This window comes from Ceratosolen solmsi, unplaced genomic scaffold (genome assembly GCF_000503995.2).
Source record: "Ceratosolen solmsi marchali unplaced genomic scaffold, CerSol_1.0 scaffold14, whole genome shotgun sequence".
NCBI lineage: Eukaryota > Metazoa > Arthropoda > Insecta > Hymenoptera > Agaonidae > Ceratosolen > Ceratosolen solmsi.
Window position 1 is genome coordinate 7,187,463 of NW_011948420.1, and position 24,166 is coordinate 7,211,628.

The 24,166-nt window shown below is 26.4% G+C and overlaps 2 protein-coding genes across 2 annotated transcripts; one reads left to right on the forward strand and one right to left on the reverse strand.

Annotated features, from left to right (window-relative positions):
* The first annotated feature begins 378 nt into the window (after positions 1-378).
* ClpP (Caseinolytic protease proteolytic subunit) lies at positions 379-2,040 on the forward strand. Its single transcript, XM_011498095.1, has 4 exons — positions 379-414; positions 650-784; positions 1,050-1,440; positions 1,855-2,040. Exons 1-4 carry the CDS (start codon positions 379-381, stop codon positions 1,989-1,991), a joined length of 699 nt encoding a protein of 232 aa, XP_011496397.1. The 3' UTR covers positions 1,992-2,040.
* A 1,303-nt stretch (positions 2,041-3,343) lies between these two features.
* On the reverse strand, positions 3,344-6,585 carry lft (Limb expression 1 family member lowfat). The gene is made up of 4 exons (XM_011498094.1): positions 6,308-6,585; positions 5,432-5,613; positions 5,010-5,356; positions 3,344-3,995 (listed from the first exon to the last, which is right to left on the reverse strand). Exons 2-4 carry the CDS (start codon positions 5,583-5,585, stop codon positions 3,591-3,593), a joined length of 906 nt encoding a protein of 301 aa, XP_011496396.1. The 5' UTR covers positions 5,586-5,613; positions 6,308-6,585; the 3' UTR covers positions 3,344-3,590.
* Positions 6,586-24,166: the final 17,581 nt, after the last annotated feature.

Sequence of the window (24,166 nt, forward strand, 5' to 3'; positions counted from 1 at the left end):
ACCTCTAGTGAATTCTCTCTTCCAAATCAGTTAACAATATCTAATTATTACAATAATTATTTACAAACAATCTAAACTTATATAACAAAACACTTAGTTAATTGTAAGTCTCAACCTTCAGTTAATAATAAATTTTAATATATTGGAAATTTTTCATCTCTTTCTTATAAATGAAATGGCGAATGATAGGTTAGACCTACTACTACATATTTAAAAAGGTTAGATTTTTAAAGTGCAAATGTGTATTAGAAAATCGCAAACCGAAGGGATCACAACTTCCAGGTCTCGGCTGTAAATTTAATTTCCCGAGATTTATTAACAATTGATTTATCAATTAAAATATAAGACTTTTGAAAGACTGTTATTAAAATATAAAATATGTTACGGAATATTCGAAATTTATTGCAGCTAAACGTAAGTTTATTTTTATTAAAATATTGTAAAATAATATAAAACGTAAAAACAATGAAATATGTTTATTCGATATAATCTGATACTAAATATAATATTTATACTCTATAAAATAATTTTCGTATTTTCACAACATTAAATTATATTTAGCTATTCAGTTTTCTTTTTACAAAATTATTTGCATATTTGTTTCAATTATATTTAGCTGTTCTATTTTTTGATTATATTTTTTCAACAGATCTCAATAAAAAAATCCAACTCTAGAGCTCTAAATTTGGTGCCAATTGTAGTCGAACAAACTGGAAGAGGTGAACGATCTTATGATATTTATTCTCGATTGCTGAAAGAAAGAATCATATGTTTAATGGGTCCAGTAAGAATCATTTTATAATTATTCAAATTTTTAAACAATTAGACAATAAATACGATATTTTGTAAAAACTTATTTCTTAATTTATTGCTAGTTAGATAAAATATATTTTTTATTTATTTTCATTTAGTTAGAATATTAAAGAATGTACTACATTATATAGGCATTAGTAGAAAACATTAAATTAACTTAATTAGTTTTAATAAACTATAAATATTTTGGTGTAATGTGAAAGTAAATATTAATATAAATAATTATTTTATTTTAGATAACAGATGACGTTTCATCCTTAGTTGTTGCCCAATTACTTTTTCTTCAATCAGAGAGCAGTAAAAAACCAATTCACTTATATATAAATTCTCCAGGAGGTGTTGTCACAGCTGGTCTTGGCATTTACGATACAATGCAATATGTACTTCCGCCAGTCGCGACATGGTGTGTCGGGCAGGCTTGTTCAATGGCAAGTCTGCTTCTTACAGCTGGTGCGCCAGGTATGCGACATGCATTGCCAAATGCTAGAATAATGATTCATCAACCATCTGGTGGTGTTCATGGTCAAGCAACTGATATTAGAATACAAGCTGATGAAATTCTTAAACTCAAAAATCAAATAAACATTTTGTACGCCAAACATACTGGAAATGAAGTTAAAACAATAGGTATGAATTTTATATGATTTATCTATACTTAATTATCAATAGTTAAATCAGTATGCTGAGCTATCAATATACTGAGGAAAAACAACTTTAAATAGAAATATTTTTTATTGCAATAGCTTTATTATTATTTATTGCTTTATTGAGATTTTGGATTAATTTTATATAGTTTCACTTTTGTAAAATTTCAAGGTTATATAAATTTTGAAAATAATTCTTTTCTTTCCGATTACTCTGTTATTCAATATTTGTTTCTATTTTTACTTTTATTTTCTCAGAAATTACATAAATTTCATCTTTTATTTTGCTGAGAACAAGTTACCAAATACAATTTAAAATTATAATATGCTTTAATTAGATATTTTATTAATTTATTGAAGTGAAAAATTTTAATTTTGTACTTAATATAAATTGTAGAATGTAATATGGAAAGGGATAAGTTTATGAGCCCAATGGAAGCCAAAAAATTTGGAATAATTGATAAAGTCTTGGAGCATCCTTTACAAGAACCTGAGCAGACAAGTTCGGACAAATCAGCGAGTAATAAAATATAAGTGCAAAGCACGAAACGACTGTCGACTATATTCAAGGACATTAAGTTAAAAATAAGATGTTTTCATATATTGTTATAAATTATTTTTATTAATTTTTATTTAATAATATATTATTAACATAATTGTATAAAATATATTCTGTTTAATTGAAGTTTAAAAATATTTATTGACTGTTTTAAAATACTCTACATTGTAAGACAAAATTGTAAAAAAGAAAGAGAGAGAGAAGGGAGAATTGCGATCTTGATAATAGAATTAGCATGTACATATTATAGTTTTTTGCCACTAATAATATAATTATAAAGCCTTCTATACTAAAATATAATATAATATAATAAAATAAACAAGAAAATCAATACAGTTTATTTTTGAAAAAATATTGAATTAAGTATACATTTTTATATACTAGATGCAATTTACTATTTGTAATTTCACATAGAAATTTAACTTAAAAATAATTAAACTAATTATATCAATCATTTTTAATTATAAAATTCTAAACATTAAACGAAGCATTTTAAAGTAAGTGATAAAATATTTTGATTATTAATTCATCTTACAATAATAACAATAATCATATAATTTACATGATACAAGTTTCAAAATGCTGATTTAATTGTAAGTATCTCAGATAATAGCGATATTTTTAAAATAAATTTAAAATTGACAAATATTCAATTACATTGCAATGGTTAGTAGTAATAATTTCTTTTTTTTCTTTTCATTTTTTTTTTATAACAACATCCTAGTACGATAGAATAATTCTTTATAATTTTATAAAATTAACCTATTCGTAATATTGACACCTTTTCATTATAAAATTAGAAACAAATTATTAAATTTTGTTTAATTCTAAATAACAATCGTAAACTTTATTTTCCTTTTAATACATTTTTTCAAAAAAAAAAAAAAAAAAAAAAAAAAAAAATTTTTTTTATTTTATTCAAGTTTAGTACGAAGTTATTTTACATTAATTATTAATAACATAATAAAATATAATTGCTATTATTCCTAACACAATCAAATCTATATATAATTTAATTCAATGCAATTAATTTTCAATATTGTACTACACGAAATCTTTATGGCTTTATAGATGAAAATTTTAATTCTGTTGAGGATTATTAATTATTAATATAAAACAACGAAATGTAAACAATTAGTAACGAAAGGATCGATTATACACAACCTCAGTTTTTTTTTTTAATTTAAAATTCAACTACTGGTCATATAATATTGTTATAAATCATTAATAACTGGATGGTTACTTTCTTTTTGAACTTTTAGAATTCGAATAAATAAATATTATATAACAGGCTTACGTAATTGAAATTTTCAATATCACAAGTCATTTATAAAAATTTTCTTTCGTATAAATGCATAGCTAAACTGTCGGTTCTTTTTAAAATATTGTTGCACAATAAACTAAATCCAAAGATTTATAGTACTGAGATCAAAAGAGAACCTTGAAACATCGACGTTTCATCTCAATCAGCAAGAAAATCGACATTTCTCGTATTATCAACCCCCGTAGTCATCTTTAAGCAATCTTTAAGTCAAGTAAAGCTGAAAAAATAGAGCCTTAATCCTGTCTCCTTATCATTGCGGGCAAACTTGGGCATGGGCCAGCATCAATATGTCCTTCTTTTCCTTAGGGAAGCGCAGCTCGCGTCCTGCCAACCTCGCCGTCTCCAATTCTCGATCGGCTAAAGCGAGTTCCATGGCGACGACTCCGCCGCCGCTCTCATGCTCCCGAGCTACCCAATCGAGGGCCATCTGACTGCGCATGTCGTCGTCGAGGGCTCGGTGACTGTAATGAGCCACGACTTCTTGGCGGCTACATTGGCGCTCGCGCATCGCCTTCAAGGAGCCGTTCCAGTGCAACAGTTGGAATACCGTCATGAGCTCCTGGAACTCGAGCATCGTCCGGCCGCGATTGCATTCTAGCATAAAGCGGAACGCACCGATTCCAGTGTTCGGATCCTCTTTGTCATCGCCTTTGCCCTGACAAATTATTGATTCACGCAATTGCATTATCGCTCACGAATGGTAATCCCAACGAAATTGTTTTTCCATTAAAAATTCTTACGTGTATTCTTACATGTTTGTAAGAAAAACGATGGATTTGTTTTAAAAATATTCTTAGATTAAACATATTTGTAAAAATGATTGAAATATCTTTTATTCTTTGATTTTTTTTTCTTAAGAAAGAGGAAGAACAACAACATTTACAAACAGAATTATATTTATTTAAAAATCAATCTCTATTCCAAACAATTTATCAAATTACTTTTGAGCCAAATGGTATCTCTATCTCTCTCTCTCTCTCTCTCTCTCTCTGTCTTTTTTAAAAAACCAAATAAAAAACAACGGAAATAAGAATTCTCAAGCTTTTAAATTAAAAAATGGAAACTAATTGATTCAACATGTCATCTAGAATACAATTTTATATTACTTTTTTTCTAATATTAATTCTAAATGAAATTCCAATTAATGAAGTTATATGCTGAGGTATCGTTTTAAAAATTTTTAATGGATTTTTATAAATGCCTAGGAATAAATGGTGTATTATTTTAAAATACCAGCAGATATTAATTACAATATTTATCTTCACTGCTTAAAAAATTTAGTAAAATAACCATTTTTTTTTTATCTTGGCAAATAAATTTAAAAAACAATCAAGTTTTACAAAGAAACTTTAAACTATCTAAGTACAATTGATAAAAAATTATTTTTATAATAAATATTACATCATAATTCATTTACATATATTTATAAACTATTTGCAGAAATATTAATTTAAAACTTCTATATTTGTAAATTTGTATTTTATATAATTAATAGTCATAATAATTATTAAGAAAATTTTAATAAAATAAAATGCCAGAGTTTAAAAATTTAGAAATATATTTAATCAGCGTTATTAAGATAAATCATTTATAATTGGCATGTACCAGTTTCTTAATAATACTAATAATAAATATAATGTAACTCTAATATCTTAAAACTTATTAATACCTGAGATTGGTTGTTTATTCCACTAGGTCCAACGGATGGTTTAGAAAAACTAGCTCTCGCTTCAGCGACAGCTTTTTCTATGAAATCATCGGTAATTTTGCGTGATGGATGCTCATTAAATACAGAATTCATAAGGGCGATTTTAGCTGCAGATCTACGAGCTTCTGCTTTAGTTGGACAATTTTGAAAACTTCCAAAGCATGAGCCACCTGGCAAAGTTACGTAACAAATATATGGTGGACTCGCACCTGGTACAGATTCATATATTACAAGTGCTCCGTTTCGTAATTCAGTGCCTCGACTTTGCTTCATCTGCCAGAATTCTTGTAAAGCTTCTACGACATTAACTGGAAAAAAATATACATTTAGTATATCTTTGGTCGATTTTATCGCTTCATGTATCACAGTAATGTATCACATACCTCTTCCATAACCTTGAGTATGTTTAGCAAAGCTATTAACAACTGCGTCAACAGCCTCTTTAAGCACTTGTTTTGCTCTTGCATCAACCATCCCTCCAGTGACTCCTATATTCTCTAATCTCGATTTTGTTTTTACTGGCATTATGCCCTGCATTACCAATAACAGATTCCTGACATCGACACTGAAAATATTATAAAATACAATTCATTAAAATAAATTATTAAAATATTGTATTAAGAGAATATGTTTTAAGAGAAGAGGCTCTAAATTGAAACATTATATTATTAAAAGAAATATTTATGAACTTCATTGACAATTATGTATTATAAGTATAATATTATCATTAATGTCAAAATCATCACTGCTTTAGTATCTGACTTATAAGTCAAAAAGAAATTATTTATAATGTAATAATACTATAATTTATAATATCATAAAATTCATATTTATTAAATAGCGACTAACGAATGTTAGTAACGAAATAGATTTGCTACCTATTTTCATATTAAATCAATTGGATTTATAACTTTATCACTCAAATTATATAAAATATTGATAGGTAGCCTACAACAAAAGAAATTAATGTAATAATTACTATGTTTATTATGTTGATACCATTTTATTGCTATTAGGGCTAAATATAACTCGACTCTATCATCCTTAAACGTTATTTGTTGAAATAACGTGGCATGGAAGGATTTGTCGTTTATGATTTGTAAAATGAGCTTTGACATATAGCATTTAAGCATTTAAAAATGGATATTCACAAAATATCATATAAAACTTTATAAGTTTTTATTTATATAATAAACGAGTGGCTTATATGTTACAAAAATCAAGAGTACGGATGAATAATTTCATAAGAAAAAACTCACCTCTCCAACCACACAAATTTTAATGAGAAAAATTCCCGTGTTGTTGAGCCGCCGATACCTTAGTTTTGTCTCCACCTGGGAAATAAAATCTATAGCCCGAGCCCCAACAACGCACGATCACTGCTTTTAGTACACGCGAACAGAAAATAAAATAAAGTGCATTCCAAAAGTTGCTGTTCGGTACAAAAAAAAAAAAAAAAACCGCCACGCCTGATGAAGGAACGATTCTTTACCGATTCCCGCACACTGTATCTTTGTCTCACCACACTGTCTCTCTCTCTCTCACACACTCTCGCACTCTCTCTGTATCAACTATACTTCAAACAACCGTGCGTATACATATAATATATACTAAGGGTTTTATTGTGGTCCGTCCGTCGTCATTCTTACTTCGTATTCTATCTCAAACACACACCTAAGCACGTTCAAACGTGTTCTCCGATGTGTATTGTCTCTCTCTCTCTCTCTCCCTTCTCCCTTCTCCCTTCTCCCTTCTCCCTTCTCCCTTTACAGTTCACCATCTCTTTTCTTTTCTTTTCTTCTCTCTACCGAATGGATAGATAAGCCAACAGTCAGATCGTCTCTGTAGGGGTTCGCGAGCGCGCGTGTATGAGCACGCACCTGAGTACGTACGGTCAAATGTTAGTGAGAGAGAGAGAGAGAGAGAGGGAGGAAGATGTTGGAGACACTTTCCTTGGGATCCCGAGGCTCGTGCACTTTTCAGGTGGAAGAAAAAGAAAGGGTATTATGTACGTGCATGCTTGCACATGCAGTCCTCCTTCTATATGTATTGTAAGGATGGGAGTTATCAAAATTGAGCCTGTAGTCTCAGGAATTCATACAAATTGCCTTTCGAACTCGCTCTCTCTCTCTCTCACTCTCTCTCTCTCTCTCTCACTCTCTCTCTCTCTCTCTCTCTCTCTCTCTCTCTCTCTCTCTCCCCTCATCTTTTTATCCCTTTCGTACATAAGAAAAAAGAAAGAGACGACTGGTTAAAGAGAGTAGAAGAGAAAGAGAGAGAACGAGAAGAGCGAAGCAGAAAAGGAGCAATAGGAGTCGAACAGGATCAAATTGCAAGACACATAACGATGTTTAATGTCCGCGGGCCACTGAGAATTTCCAGAAAACCAGGGCCGTATAGGCTCAATTTTACGCTATAAAAACATCCGATTATATATTCACAACAAAATTTTCTCATAATCGACAAATATGCTAATATGTTTATACTATTTTAACATTAAGTTTTTGTAAAGACAAAAACATATTTTATTCTAATTAGATGTCATTCCTTGTTTATTATGCAATATTTAAAATATTTTTATATGCTTTTTATAAGAAAACAAAATATAAAATTAAGTAATAAATGGTACGTTCATTTCATTTTAAAACAATTAATATATATGAAGAAAGTGAATATATCTTTTGATTTCTTTTTCTTAATTAGCTTATTGTACTGGATTTAGAGATAAAAATATTTATCGTATAATTCAATAAATTTAAAGAATAGATTCATTTTTTTTTTTATCTAATATTGAATAATGATGTATGCACAATTATATGTGTAATAGTCCATTTACACGATAAATTGCACAAATTACTATTTTTCTATCATTAAGTTTTCAATACTTTGTTATTTATTAAAATATTACCAGTCATTGTTTAATTAAGATGTACATTTTAAAATTAATTTAACTACTTTTTTTTTTGTTTTTAAGAAAAGACCTAACTTTATATATAATTCTAAATAAAGCAATTAAAAAGCAATTAAACATTATACCATTTATTATTAGTTTATTATGCATTCAAAATTATATTTCATTTATATTGTGAATTTATAATTCTTGCATCCTTGTACCAAATATTGTTCCTTATTATTTTAAATGGCTAAAAATTCATTTGTTTACATTGTTATCAATAATAAAATTAAGTCATTCTATCAATCGCTGTATGTTAAATTTATATAATTGTTATTTCAAATTCAATGATTGATTAAAATAATTATGATTTCAATTTCTTTAGGTTCAAGATACAGTTGTTGATGAAATTCACTTAATTTAAAAGAAAATGCAATATAAATGTATTTATGATGTGTTTATTCTATATCTTACGATTCTTACTTTCCTTACGATCTATTATACATATTTCTTATCTTTCATGGGTTCTTTATTGTTATCAAGGTCACCGTAATTTTTGAAATACATATTATTAACGCGTTGTCGCATCATTGCATCGATGGTCATATTCTGTCAATTTCTTACACAATGATGTCAAAAATAAAAATATTTTCAAGCGCTCTGGAAAATCTGGTTTAAAGAGGGACTGGAACGAGCTTGTCCCTCTGGATTTTTAATGGGCTCCGTTGATTGGCCGCTGTAACCCATGAATACGTATATACCATTTTTGCAACTAATGAACTCTTGGTAATCATTGGCTACTTGTGATAAAAGTTATTGAACACCGTTCGACAATCTCGTTATTATTCTTCGACCATTTTCAAAATGCTATTCAAATATTTCAAACTTCTTAAATGGCTATATTGGGCAATGGAGTCGATTCGGGAAAATCTATATTTTTTACACTTTCCTTCGACCTAGACAAACATTGGTTCTCTCGAGAGTAGGGCGAATTAATATGACAAATGACATTCTCTAAGAAATGTAATAAATGTCATCGACTTACTGTTTGCCGACATATCTCATCATCGCTCACAGTATCTTTTATGGTACATACTCAACATAATTTGCACTTACTCGCCAATTAATTCCTTTACACTTGCATATTATGTATTACGTACGAATATACGCTTGTATTGGTAAGTTTTACATATTGATCCAAACTTCCACATACGAATATGCTCCCATGCATTATTATACCAATATTTATATCTTTCGTGCAGAACGTGTACCACATTCTCGTTATGACACGAATTTTGTGAACACGTCTATTATCACCAGTGTATGCTTATTTCTTTAGATCTTTCTTTTCATTTAAAATTATGGTCCTATCAGAAAGTTACGATAACGCATGCCGATTTAACTCTTATGACGTCATATACCTGCTTCGTTCATACGCATTTTTCGTTCATTTCATACGCATAACCCACCATCTCACGAGTAATGTGAGTTTTTTTTCCTGTTTTTCCAATCAAAGATTATACTGGCTCTCATTGACTTCGAAACCTTCCGTCTGTAGCTACTGTAGAGGATTGTAGTGTACTGTTTGAGGGAATTTGGCAATCTCTCAAAGCAAAATATCGACATAAACCTTAATTTTGCAGTTTAATTTAGTTATTTCCTCACTGAGTTTAACACATACCTTGTTTCTTTCGACTAGAAGGTAAAACTAACTTTATTTTGACATGAAGAATGTTATTAAGGGCATTTGTACTTCTAAATGAATTGTTGAAAGTTTTCGATTAAATTTAAGAATAGTTGGGCTTATTTCGTTATCAGTAGTTTAGGTAAATTATGAGGACTGCTATACCTTTAACGGAAAAGCCTGATTTTTCTGTTTCCTATGTTATTTTTCAGAAACCCGATCCAAATCTGCATCAATTGACTTTCTCCTTAATTGATCTTAAGTTTGATACGCAGACCACGCCAGAGACTACGTTCAGATTGAGATTAACTAATCCGTCAAGCCAATCCCCAGCTTATAAATTATCTAGGTTTTTTGTACAATAATTAAATTCGCTTCATAGGATGTGTCAATATATTTAAATTTTATTCTCATAATAGTCTATAAAAAAAAAAAAAACCAAAAAAAACCAAAAAAAAACAAAAAAAAACACACACACACACAACAATAACTATAGAATGATATAAAACTCGAGAAAAAAAATATTTTTTGCAGCAATTACACCTTTTCGAAAGACTACTAGTTTTAGCATCAATTATTTGTGATGAGAAATTTTCCGTATATTTCTATATATCAGTTTGCATAAAATCAAATAATTGTAATTGTATAAAAAAAAAAAAACTTCGGCTCCTTATGTTTTTGAGATTATAAACAACAGGTACTCGCATGCACTTAAATCTTCAGCATTTAATAAAAATAAAAATATTTCCCTGCCCACGTATTAATTCAACAATAAAGTCGAAAAAATATCACTGTCAATTATTATTACAAAATTTTATTAATCATTAGTAGTTTATAAATCAACTTTATTAAATGATACACGCGCGCGCCTATACATATATTAATTATTTTCTATGAATTATATTTCAAATATCATATTTTATTGCGAAATACTGTTAATATATTTCTATATTTTTGATTTCATTTAATTTAATTTTCTATATATTTTAATTAATTTTAAAATATTCAAAATAAGCTTTAACATGAAATATGTTAACTGTATCATTACCATATAATTTGGAAGCTTGTAGTCGATGAAAACATACTTACTTCCAACTTTCTCATCTTTCTATTGCGATGACACAATAATAGCGCCATGCATACATTTCATTATCTCGTTGATTTTATAGATCACCTTTAATGTTAATAATTATGCTTTATGACAAGTGATAATTGATTTTTAGGAGAATTTCTATTTAGACAGATGTCTTTTTCCCAAATGCTTGAGCGCAGCTTTAACCTGCTAAGCTAAGCTGTATCTCTTCTCCACTTCATTATATAATGAAATTTAAAATATCTGATCACGAGCTCTCGCCTTTATATACAATTCCCCAGAGTACTACATGTAAAAATAAATAAAACTTTTGTTTATTTAATAATTTAACCTATTAATTTTTTTTCTAAACATTATTTTTAATTTTCTTATTAACACTAAAAAAATGCCTAAACCATTTAATACAGAATATAAAAGAGTATAAAAATTTCATAATATTTAATAGATGACACAATGAAGTAAAAAAAAAAACCTAGGAATGAAAAAGCGATCGCACCTTGGAAAACTCCACCTTTATAAATTACTCCAGTCAAAATCTAATGCACTTTTCCTTGGGATCTTCCGAGATATTCGATTAAGATAATTAATAGAATTACGATAGGCGCATTAGAGTTTCCAGGCACTTTAAATTCCTTTTCTAGGTAACTATTTAAATACTCCAAGTATCTGCTAAACCAAAGTTTAAAAAACGATTAGATTGACAATAACATTTAATTTTAAACAATCATCTCAATAATTTAATAAACTCTGGTTTATCTAACAGACTATCATGTTTTAATTATAATTTTATAATTTAAAACATTTGTAATAATTAGTTTATTTGTGCTGTGTGTTTGGCTAAAATTGACTGATTTAGTACTTAAAGAAATTATTATCAGTTATTCTATGTTCAATTTAAATAATCAACATTACGAAGTTTATAAGGATAACAGTATTTAAATAATTTAATCAATAATTAACAAAAATTACTATAGATTTATTATTTGCCATTTCCTAAAAATTAACTTAAATTAAATAAATTAAGTACCTGTACGCAAATTTAATACAGGGCAAGTGATTATATTTATAGTCAATAATAATAAAACCATTTATTTCCTCTAAATTTGAATTCTTACATAATGATTGTGATTTTGGCATTAACTAATGAAAGAAAGAATAAAAGAATGTCCTTGTTGTTAATTCATTAATTTGATATATATTTGCACGTAATTTTCAAGTAATTCCATTACTCCATTCTGTATACTATACTTTTTCCACATGTTTCAAGTTGAGATTACCAATAATAATAATGTATAACATTATATAAAAAGATCATTTGTTTATAATATGTGACCGAACTTACAATGATTAATTATCTATAAAATTTATATATAAAATATAATTGTATTAACAATATAAGATTTTCATGAGTTTAGTTAATAATGTCGATAAGAATTTGTAAGATAAGCAACAACATTTTTATCTATCCATGTTAAAATAATTACCAATTCAATATAAAGAAAAATATAATTGACTTTAAGTTATTAAATGAATAATATTTAATAGTAGACTTTTGTGAATAAGCCGTTTATATTGTATTCAATCGCCAAAAACCCTTAAGAAAATAAAAAAAATACATACTCATATGGAATAATTTTATACATGATATTTTTCGAATGGTTCTCGATTAATTATAGAATACTAATAACAACATTATCATAATTTAGAAACTAGGAAAGTGAAAATAGATAAGAAAGTACCATAAATAAATCATATTTAAATCACAAAAGTATAAGATATTTTGTGAGTCTACTTGAAATTTACCCTACTTAAAACTTTTTTTTTTTTTTATAATATCAATCAATCCATCCATATCATTGATATTATTGATATCAAGAAGATTATTAACAAGGAGTTTAATTGTCCGAACAATGAAACAATAATTAAGAAAAGTTATAGTCACTTCTTAATACTCTGAGTAAAAGAAATTATTCAAAACAAGTTACTTCAACAAATCATTATAATTAATCAATTTTTGCTCTACTTTAATAAATATTTCTGAAATATAAGACTAAGTAAAATTTTTTGTTTATAATAGGCAAATATAGTTGTAAGCAGAATTTAATCATGAACATTAAAGCATTTATTTTTAATTTTAGTTTTGTTATGTTACTACATTTTTGTTCCAAAATCGAGAACACGAGAGTGCAAAAATTTGCTATTTGATTAACTCAATTATAATAATATTCTCTATGGAGATAAAAATCATATGAAAGGATTCAAGAAAATTGTTATAAGAGCATGCGATATAATTTGTATACGCAAACAAGTAGATTGTCTTTAATATTTTTTTATTATAATGAAAATTTTTATAAAAATATATTTTTTCACATACTATTGTTTGTTCGCATCATTATTTTGTAAATTTAGCAAATAAAGGATTTACAGATTTACAGTTTTTATCCAATGTTTTAAAGGAAAAACTTATTTAAAGGGGTTATTTTATAATATAATCGTACTTGAAAATAAATTATAAACAACATTATAAAAAGCACTTCGTAGGTAACAATAATTGATATCATTACAATACAATTAGGTATTCGTAAATGTGTGAATTATCATAAAATTATTTTAATTTTTATGTAACAAAATATTTTTATTATTTGAATATTTAATATTGAGATACTTATTTTCAAAAGCAACTCTTACAGTAAATGAAAAAAATAATATTTTTCGTAAGCTATTCAAATACTTTTCTTATTAAATTATTCTATATTTGTATAAATATTATATGATAATTAAGCTTTAACAGTTGATTACTATAATTTTTACATATTTCTTAGATACAATAAAACAAAAGAAATAAATTTTTATATACAACTTTTAAATTTATGTAGTATGTATGATGTATTTAAAAATAAATTATATTAACCTCCATATCTTATGAAAATCATGAATTTTAAATTTATACAAGTATATATAATTGTCTCTATGTATAGTTATTATTAATGAAAATGTTCTAATTACTAATGAAAATATTAAAAATAATATTAATAAATATGTGAAAAATTACATTAATTATTATAATTTCAACGGCATTATTGAAATTTCTGTGACTTATAAGTTTCGACAATTTTCAGCTTTTCACATGCATATTTATACATCCTAATATCTATGAAGTACGTAATCTATTTGTTTCCTACTATTCTTTTGTTTAAAATACTGAATTTAATAGTACTATGCGCGCTTTTAATAGTAACATAATTTATATTTAATATTGTGAGTATATTGACGATCTATTATGTAAAATTTATATTCTTCTAATAATGTATTATATATAAGTTTAAACATATTAAATACGAGTTTAAGTGTATTAAATATAAGATTAAATAGCAGTTTAAGAATAGTATATTTCATGCTTATAGACGCATAAAAAACTGTATACTTTATTGTACCAACGCAATAACTAAAATCTTATTTTTCAAATGAAGGATGTTTGGTTGCAATGAGTATTTGCTATATTGAATATCGAATTTAACATCTCCCTGTTTGATTAAAACATTCAAACAATGAAAATATTTAACCTCAAAAATTGGCGAAGATGGTTAAAAATCAGTTAAACATTACGGTAAAATAATTTTATAATCTACTGCGCAACCAAAATGTTCAATATTTTGTTCTAATTGATTCACGTAAGTATTTCGATTATTACTTCACAATCAAATGCAAATCTTTATTATAGTGATTTTTTTTTTTTTTTTTTTTTTTTTTTTTTTTTTTTTTTTTTAAAATAACACATTCTATTTTATAGCCGTTAAGAAAAATGATAAAATAATCACGATCAGAGCAATGAGCATTTAATTGTTTTACTTTAAATTACCTAATAGGAAATTTATATAAGTAAAAATATTTTAATTTTCTTATCATTCGAGGAATTTTTAAATAAAATAAAATTTAATTTAAATTTATTATATTTTAAAAACTTATTATTTTCAATTTATTTTTGAAATATAATTAATAGCAATGTTTTCAACCTTATTAGAATACTTATTAAAATACATAATTCTTTAATATAAATTTTAATAATATAAAAAGTGAATTTATTCTTCATGGTCTATAATATTATTTGCACGATAATGTTTGCATTTATATTACTAATAACATCTAATAATTTCATGTAATTTTGTTGTTATTTATAATATGACATACATAAAATTAAGAAAATACTGATCTAAATATTTATCATTAAATGAAAATTCAAAATATTTGTAAAGTAACATTTTTAAAGTTGAAAAGTCGCTGAAATAATGAATACATGGATCTGCTCACAATATTTATAAAGGTGCAACATGTAAAATTCAAGATGTAAATAAAGATGAGCATGCATTTATTTATTTATATTCTACATTATTAGAAATTTTTTGCTTCTATTTAAACTTAACTTTGATATATCCTTAAGATATTTAAAATAGTTTGAATTAATTAATTTCATTGTAAAAATTTAAAACAGCTCGAATTTGGCAGTTACAAAAATTGATTTTTTAGAATAAAAAAAAAAAAAAAAATATCTAAAGTTTAAATTTCACATAACTAAGTATAAAGAAAATTATCAATAAAGTAATTCAAATCAATAAAAATAATGCATTTATATATTGAAATATTATGTATTTTTACTTTTAAAAAATGTCTGTTTATAGGAAATTTGTTCAAATTCTTGTAGAAATTTTGCAACTACTTAAGTAACTGTTTTATGAAAAAATATTTTAAAATCATTTGGTTTCAAGGACACTGATTTATCGGTCATAAAATAAATATCACTTGTAATATATACCATTGTCACAAATTTAATTTACTTACCAATAATACATTAATTAATTTTATTGATATTTTTATATTTATTTTATGCAACATTAACTTTATATGGAATTATCAAATTTATATCATTGTTACGAAAATATTAAATATAAGGTTTCATAAATTTTGTATTATTCTATAAAAAATTAAAAAAGTTCATATAACAGTTTTTCAATCTAATATTGCACGAAATTAATATGCAGAATGAAGTTACCGACACCATCATACTAGACGGATCTGTTTTATCGATCTATGATATATCGATTTTATTAAATTTGTAAAAGATTTCGTAATCAATGAGTTTGTTTAAATCACTATAAAAATATCAAGTAATCATTATTTTAAAAGTTTTCAGATCAACATTTGCCCCAGTTTTTTTTTTTTTTTAAGAAACAGTTGTCTGTTGTATTATATTAATGCTAAATTCTGATAAGAATATTCTGATTAGAAATTTGTAATTTTATTAAAGAAAAATTAAATTTTTTATAACGCCCGGATGAATTTCTTAAAATTGTTAGTGAAATATATAATTTCTAATATAAGAATTTATATCAATGCAATATTTACATCTATAAATATTTGTAAAAGAAAAAAAATGAGATGTTTTCATAATAGAGTTATTCCATAAAATAGCATTTTCATAGTCATAAAATATTATAGACTATGATTTTATTTCAATGTGTTAAATTTATTTCGACTTGTTAAATGTGGAGCAATCCTTATAATATGGTAAAATTAGATTCAATGAGATGAGATGAAATAATAGAATTATTTATCAGATAATATATCTAAATCATTTTTAAATACTGTGCATATTTAGTATAAACTGCTAGATAGGAATATCGTAATGTTCCTTGATAAGAATCTCATAAAGTATTTCAGCCATATTTGGATGCCCGTTTTTAAAATATAATTCATTGTAATTATTATTCATTAACTGTATGATTATTTCATTTCATTCTGAAATTTTTGTAGCAAATATTATAAAATATTTCATTATTAAAATATTTACTTTATTAATATGAGTTTGTATGCTTATATACATATATTTGTATAGTGTATATTAACAAACGTTTATAAATAAAATAATTAGTACAATTTTTAAATATACAAAGAAAAAATTATGATTTTAATAATACGAAAAAGAATATACGTGGCTAAGCAACTTTGATTAGTAAAAAAATTTATATAGTACAATAATTAAAAAAATACTTTTATTTAAAACGGTCAGCTAAAATAGTACAACTATTTTAGTAATAATATATTTAATTTTTTCGACAAATTTCTATTTAGTTTACAATTATTTACTTATAACCTATAATTCGTAGGATCTATCGGTATTAAAATCAGTATGAATTGATTGAAGATTTATTCAAACGTAAAGTTTGTATCTTGTGTAATTATTATCAACAATAAAAAACAGGGATTAAAATGTTAATAAATTATACAATAGAAAATTTCGAGAAAATATTTTCTATAAAACGAACACTTATATATATATATATATATATATAAATTAAACTAATTAATTAAACACAAATTAAATCATTTTGTTGGAAAAATCTTGTATAAATTTATTCTGTAAAATTATAAAAATATGTCTAATTATTTCCTTAGTTTATTATCAAAATATTAATTACAGATCATTTTTGTATATTTTTGTATCAAATATGTAAAAAATATTATAAATTATTCTTTTATTACATTTAAATATAAATAAACAATTCATAATTTAATCGAGATTTCCTTTTTTTATTTACTATATATTTCATGATTATGAAAAAGGGAAAATTATAAATGAATGAAATATTAAAAATATTAGAAAAATTAAAAAAATATTGTTATAAAAAACAATTATAATTTAAATTACATATAGATATTAATTTTTTAAATTAACTCTACAATAATTTATTTCTTAGAATAATAAAATACAATTGTTTTAAAAATTTGATTAAATGTTTGATAATGTTTTAATTATAATTATTATCAATTCTTTAATTGCATTTAATAAATGAAAATAAAAACAAGAAGCCAAAGTATTTGTTTATAAAATTATAGATTCCTTTATTTCGAGAAATATAACGATATCATTATAATTGTGCAGTTGCACAAATTATTTTCTAAACTTCAATAGGAAATGTAATAATATTATTTAATACGCTTGATATATAAAATAATAAATATAATTAATAAAATAGTTTAAAATATTTTATTATAAATGCAAATATATTTTAAAAAGTTAACTTTAATTCCTAAAGTCTTTTCATAAATTTAATTCTTCAATCAATTCTAATTTACTTTCTATTTCGATGATATATATATATTTTTTTTCTGACAAATAATATAAAGATGGTCTATAAAGTATATATATTTTATAATATTAATGAAATTTAAAATAATAATGAAATGCCTATAAAAACGTTTAGATCTTTCAATTAAAAATCAAACTCAATTTTCTTGATTAAAAAAAATTAATAATTATTTTTATCCACGCGGATTTTCTATTAGTAATTTTACATTTTTAAATAAAATGTTTGATATTCGATGTTTTATCAGCTACATTTAATTATTTAATTTATTATTAAAAATAAATAGATTATTTAAAACGTGGATGATGAAATGAAAAATACCACAGACCTAACCTCATTATATAAAAATGCATTTCATTTTTTGTCATATAAATTATAAAATTCTTTTTACTAAAACAAGTATGTTAGAATATTTAATTTGATTAAGATTAGAATATTAAAAAGTCTTTACTAATTTTTTAGCAAAACCAAAGACGAAGGTTAATTTAATTAATAAATTAATTTTCTTACGTAAAATATGCATAATTATTTCTTTAATATTATATCAATGTTTATCATATAATACCGTATCAGATTAAACAAATTTCTTTTATTTTTTTATATTCCCAAATTTCGATTTGTATTTAATAATAGAGAATGTTTTGAAATTACAGCCGATCGCATTCTACGTTCAAAACAGTTGATATATTATATAATAAATTTAATTCGAATGTTTATTTAATCCATAAAAAATATTTTTTTCTAAGGCATTTTACAATTTATAGGATTTTTAATATTAATTAAATGAATAATAATTATAATGACAGATATAATTAAGAAATTGTTTAGGGACATGAATTTATTTGTGCAAAAAGTACACAACGACAATTGTAATTATAATTTTTATGCAGAGTCAAATTTTAATGGGGCAAATAATATTTTTTTTTTATTGTTTTTGGGTTATCATATAATAAAATTTCAAAATATTTTATTTTTAATTTGTGAAATATTTAAAAATATTTAAGTATAACAATATGACAAATAAATTATAATTGAAGAATGCATTTATTTTCAACATAAAATTTTATATAAATTTAAGTATTTATTTTAACGGGTCTTTTCATAAGTAATTTAATTATAAATTCTATAAACTTTTTCAAATATTTGTGTACCTTAGTTACATCTAATTAGATAATTTACAGTTTAAATTTAAATGATAAATTAACTATCTTCAAATATAGTAGTATTTAGTAGTTTTTAAATTAGATTTCATAGTATATAATAATCTATTGATATTATAGCATATCTTGAATAATTGGATTTAAAAAATTGATATTATGTTCATGCTTGTAATATTTATTCGAGGAATTGAATACTTAATTATTCGCATTGAAAAATAAACAGATATTTTTTAATTTTGGTTTTAAATTTTATTCCCAATTACAATGCAATGTATAATTAATGAAAATAATATTGCTCTATAGAGCATAAATATGTACATCCATTAAATGCTCAATGATTTATTAATAGTTTAACATCAATTAATAAAGGATATATTTCACGTCTTCTATTATCATTTTACATAGAAACCATAAATATTTAATCTAATAAGCTTTTAGTTAGGTTTTAATTACATATAATAATATCAAATATTTGAATTTAAAAGCTCAAAAAGCTTCAAAGATCCACGACGTGAAAGTGGTTAATATCAATCAACCTGTCAGCCAATGCTATACATACACAGTGCGCAAGTCATTTATATCTAAAGTACAAGATTAAAATTTTTTCATTATTTACATATTATTTTGAATATTTTTAATGTAACAATGTTAAAAACATTAAGATTTCTTATTGCTTGTATAAATAAAAGTTTGTTATTAAATACATTATTGTAAATTGAATACTATTTCAACGATTTTATTTTAATTCTTGGATTTTTACTTTTTCGCAATTTCGCAATTCGCAAAAAATTATTTTCGCAAATGAAGATATTGTAAAGTACTAATTGTATATTCTCTTATCATTGCATATACATATATATATATATATATATATATATATATATATATATACATTTTAATTTACTTTATTTGATTAATAAATATTAATATTTGCTTTCTGTTCAATAATCGGACATCAATGTATGTATAAATAACATAATTGCCAAATAAATTAATATTAGATTTTTTTATATATTCTTAGTTTGAAAATTTTTTAAGCATGAATATTTCAAATTACTTTTTAAAATAAAGTGTCAAATTTTGATTATCTTAATGTTATTTCTGCATTTATAATATGGATATAATTAATTTATTCAAACATATTACTGTTAAATAAAATAAAATTATATTTATACTTATCAAGCATTGCTTCTATGATAATTTTAGTTAATAGTTTAACATTATAAAATATACACAAAAGTTTTTAATGTATTTACTCAACTGTATGGTTTTACATTAATTATTGTGAAATTTATGAATTTATGTCTTATAGTTCAAAGACTGCACACTCGTATTACTTTTTATTGTAATATTAATTATATTATTTTATCGTGTACTCCCAAGATATGGGAATTCATATATTCCTAGCTATTTTACGATTATATGTATATAATTGTTTCACTTTTTATCGTAGTTATAATATTAATTACTTGTTCAATTTATTGGTAATATATTAATAATTTCAATATACAAATGAGACATAGAAAAACGTATTCCTTAATTATTATCAATTTTTCTATTCATTTTTTATTTAGTACGCATAATTACAATATTTTTTATGTACAATATTTTTCTATGAAATTGTAATTGAATTTTAATTAATTTATTTATTTAAAACATCTAATAATATCTTTAAAGAATGTGGATTACGAAATCTAGTTAGAAAACAGTATGAAAAATTCCCTTAAGTACAGAGATGTAGGTTTCATGAAAATTTTGAATTTCGTTTATAATCACATCAACACTTGTTCTATAATTTAAAGTACTTATTGAAAAGAAAAATTAAAATAACTCAGAAGTAACATTAAGTATTATTTTTAAATGTTTCTTATTTTTTACCTTGTCATTTGTTACTGATAAAGTGAGAAACTGTACTTATGTAATGTTATAAATAATTGAAATTGAAAGAATTTCATTGAAAAGTACAAGTATATACGATTAGTAATTGGGAAAAGATTTATATATCATGATGATTTGTAACATAAATGGAAAAATATGTTTCCTAATCCTTGGCATGTAATTATAATTTATATGTACTACTCCTTTAGAGTGAAAATTCTTCCAAACAATCATAAATTCGATCCTTTAATTTTCCTATTCATTCAGAACTATACAGACTATTTTTTTTATTGTTTATTTGTTATCTCTTACTTTTTTCAATAAAAATAAAAAAATGCTTAATTTAAGTTAGATTTCGAAATTTCTTTTTAAATTCGTTAAAACTTATTCTTGATGTTGTACTAATTAATTATATATATATATATATATATATATATATATATATATATATATGTATAGACAGAATATTCCTTAATTTAATCGCTACAGGTAAAAGTAATTTAGTAATTAAAAAATGTTTTCTTTCTATCGATATAATTTACACAATAACAATAATTATTAAATATTCGATTTATAAATATAGCTCAATTTTACAAATAATTTATATTATATTCACGAAATTGCTTCGTAATGCATAAATTGGACATTAATAAATTGTTAAATTTATTTAAATAATAGTTAATGAAAAATGAAAAATCTTGACAAACAAATGTATCAAATAGTACTTATGATTGATTATTAATTGTAATTAACATAAGCTGAAAAATATATTTATTTAATTTCTCATTTGTTCTCTTAATTAATAAGTCATAATTATGGCCATTATACACGACTTTTATACCATTAATTGTAATTATTGACATTGAAAATAATTTTTAATCATAGAATTTGCGTATCTTAGAATAAAGTAAAAAAAAAAACCAAAAAAAAAAAAATGAAATGAAATGAAATAATTAAATCGCAATGGCATAGTGGTATATTGTCTTTAAATCTTTTAATTTTCCAACTATCTGCAAGTTAGACAAATAGAAATAAAATAGCAATAAATTAACTGGAAAATGGAAATATATTTCGGTTCAGATTCTAGAATAAATAGAAATGAATTTTGTGCACGACGACCGCCAAATCAAGAAACTTGTCCATTTCTTATAAAGCGCGCGAGTATCAACCTCCCACGTAGCGCGGGAAATATCGTGATAATTATTTCCCGCCACATTCGTGTACCTTTAAATAATGCACAAATTAATTGCATTAAGCATATTAATCGTTCCATTTTGTTGGCACTGGCGTACGAAATATCATGACCTTATAAGAAATCAAAAAGTCAATTGATAATTATTAGTTTTTAACAATGTCGTGGGTATTTTATAAATTTACATGTCACTTGAGTTAACAATGTAATATAAATAACGACAAGTTTTCTCAATTTGCATAAATTCTAAAACAAAGAAAAATATTCTCGCTTTTTTCTTTTTTTTCTTTTTTTTTTTTTTTTTCTTGGGTAGCAGTGTTATTACTTTATTAACGATTGTATTGTTAACGATTACTATTGTTAACGATTGATTTCTAGTGAAACAACGGGACGTTTTTGCCGTTTAGTTTGTTCATCGTTGCATTGCAATTTGAACAATGATCGATTGATGCGCGAATTTTCGATTTCAACTCTCGGTGGCAAAAGACGAGATTTAGTTATGTATTTAAAGGACATTAGGAAGGATCGATATAGCGCAAAGCCATCAACAATATCAAGAAATTTGCTCGACGCAATGTATGGAGCATAAGTAAGAGGCAAATGTATTATTTGCATATGATTCTCTTGGATGATCGCGTCATCCGTTAAAAAATGAACTCCCAATCGTCGTTACGGAGCCCCATAAGAATGCGCGAGTGAATTCACCAAGAAAGTGACGCTGTAGGAGGTAGGTTGTTACGCGAAAGCCGTTTGCCGCCACAAATGTGTGAAGAGAGGTAAACGATAACGAACGGCACATTATTATGCAAAGGTACTTTTGCGGCGACGAATCGAGGCTCAACACCTTGTGGCTATGCGACTCGCTTCGAACATCCACGACCAACATGGACAATCGGCGGGCAAAGTCGTTCTCCCTGACAATGATAAACCATTCTCGTCTCTCGTCTGCGCACCACATTCCCTACCTTCGCCAAAATTCCACTCGGGACTCCGATCCCCGTTGACACGTACGTAAGCGCGCGCGCGCACACCCGCCAAAAGGAGAAAAAAAAAAGCCATTCCTCGTCCATGAGAACGTCCCCCTCGATAAGCAGCCGTTGGTCCCGGCGCAGAGGGGCGCGCGCGCGATTTACGCGCGTACATTTCCCGCGCCTCTACCCTCGCTCGCGCACGCACGGCACGTCGTCGACGTCGTCGTCCCCCTCGCCCTCTCGCTCTCTTTATCGCGGGCTGTACTCCGTCGACCATCGGCTCTCTCCCTCCCGCCACCGCGCCACATCTGTTCGCGCGTGCACCACACGTACCATCGTAGCAGCGCCGTGGCACCGTTGCCCACGTAGCCCCTTCTGCCTCCATGCGCACCTACGCGGCCGGCCTACTGCACACGACTAAGGTCCCGCACTCACACTAGCTCGCGGTGAGGCCGCGAAATCAGCTGAGCGCCAGCTGTGTCGCTCCACCTCGGCCAATCACCGCTCCTCGCTCGCCAGCGCACACCGCCGACAGTTACGGGCGGCGGTGCGCGCCATATGCACGAGGCGCTGACGAGGAACCGAGAACTCGGGGGTCCAGTGTGCCGCTGTATGTACGCACCGACACAGCTAACCGTCACTCGCTTCCCGCGAACGTAAAACCCGCGCGCGCTTCATTATCGCATCGACCAGCAGCTTCGCGCATCACGAGCAACGCGAGCGAAGATTGTCGGGCCGAAGGCTCCGCTGGCCGAGTCGGTGTTGTTACACGTCCTGGATTATTGCGCTCGAGCGGTAAAGTGCGGTTGTTGTGTTTGCGAGTCAGTCCTGCTGTGTGTTTTCACCCTCATCCCACATACACACGCGCACGCACACGCGCTCTCTCTCTCTCTCTCTCTCTCTCTCTCTCTCCTTCCTCTTTGTCGAGGGAGAGCGAGCGAGAGCAAGAGAGCAACGAGAAGAGAGAGATAGAGACGGCTGGGTAGCGAGAGTGAGTAGTGAGTGAGTGAAGGAAGCGAGAGAAGAGAGCCGAGAGCCGAGAGCCGAGCGAGGGCGACTTTAGGGTGTAAATACAACTCGCTGGCCAGCCCAGCCGGCTTCGAGG

What these genes read in the sequence shown, in the direction of transcription:
- ClpP (XM_011498095.1), top strand. Translation starts at nt 379, where the DNA reads ATGTTACGGAATATTCGAAATTTATTGCAGCTAAAC. An exon ending in GAAATTTATTGCAGCTAAAC is followed by an intron (nt 415 to 649) that starts GTAAGTTTATTT and finishes TTTTTTCAACAG; the next exon opens with ATCTCAATAAAAAAATCCAA. An exon ending in TCATATGTTTAATGGGTCCA is followed by an intron (nt 785 to 1,049) that starts GTAAGAATCATT and finishes ATTTTATTTTAG; the next exon opens with ATAACAGATGACGTTTCATC.
- lft (XM_011498094.1), bottom strand. Translation starts at nt 5,585, where the DNA reads ATGCAGGGCATAATGCCAGTAAAAACAAAATCGAGATTAGAGAATATA. An exon ending in TACTCAAGGTTATGGAAGAG is followed by an intron (nt 5,357 to 5,431) that starts GTATGTGATACA and finishes ATTTTTTTCCAG; the next exon opens with TTAATGTCGTAGAAGCTTTA. An exon ending in GAATAAACAACCAATCTCAG is followed by an intron (nt 3,996 to 5,009) that starts GTATTAATAAGT and finishes ATAATTTGTCAG; the next exon opens with GGCAAAGGCGATGACAAAGA.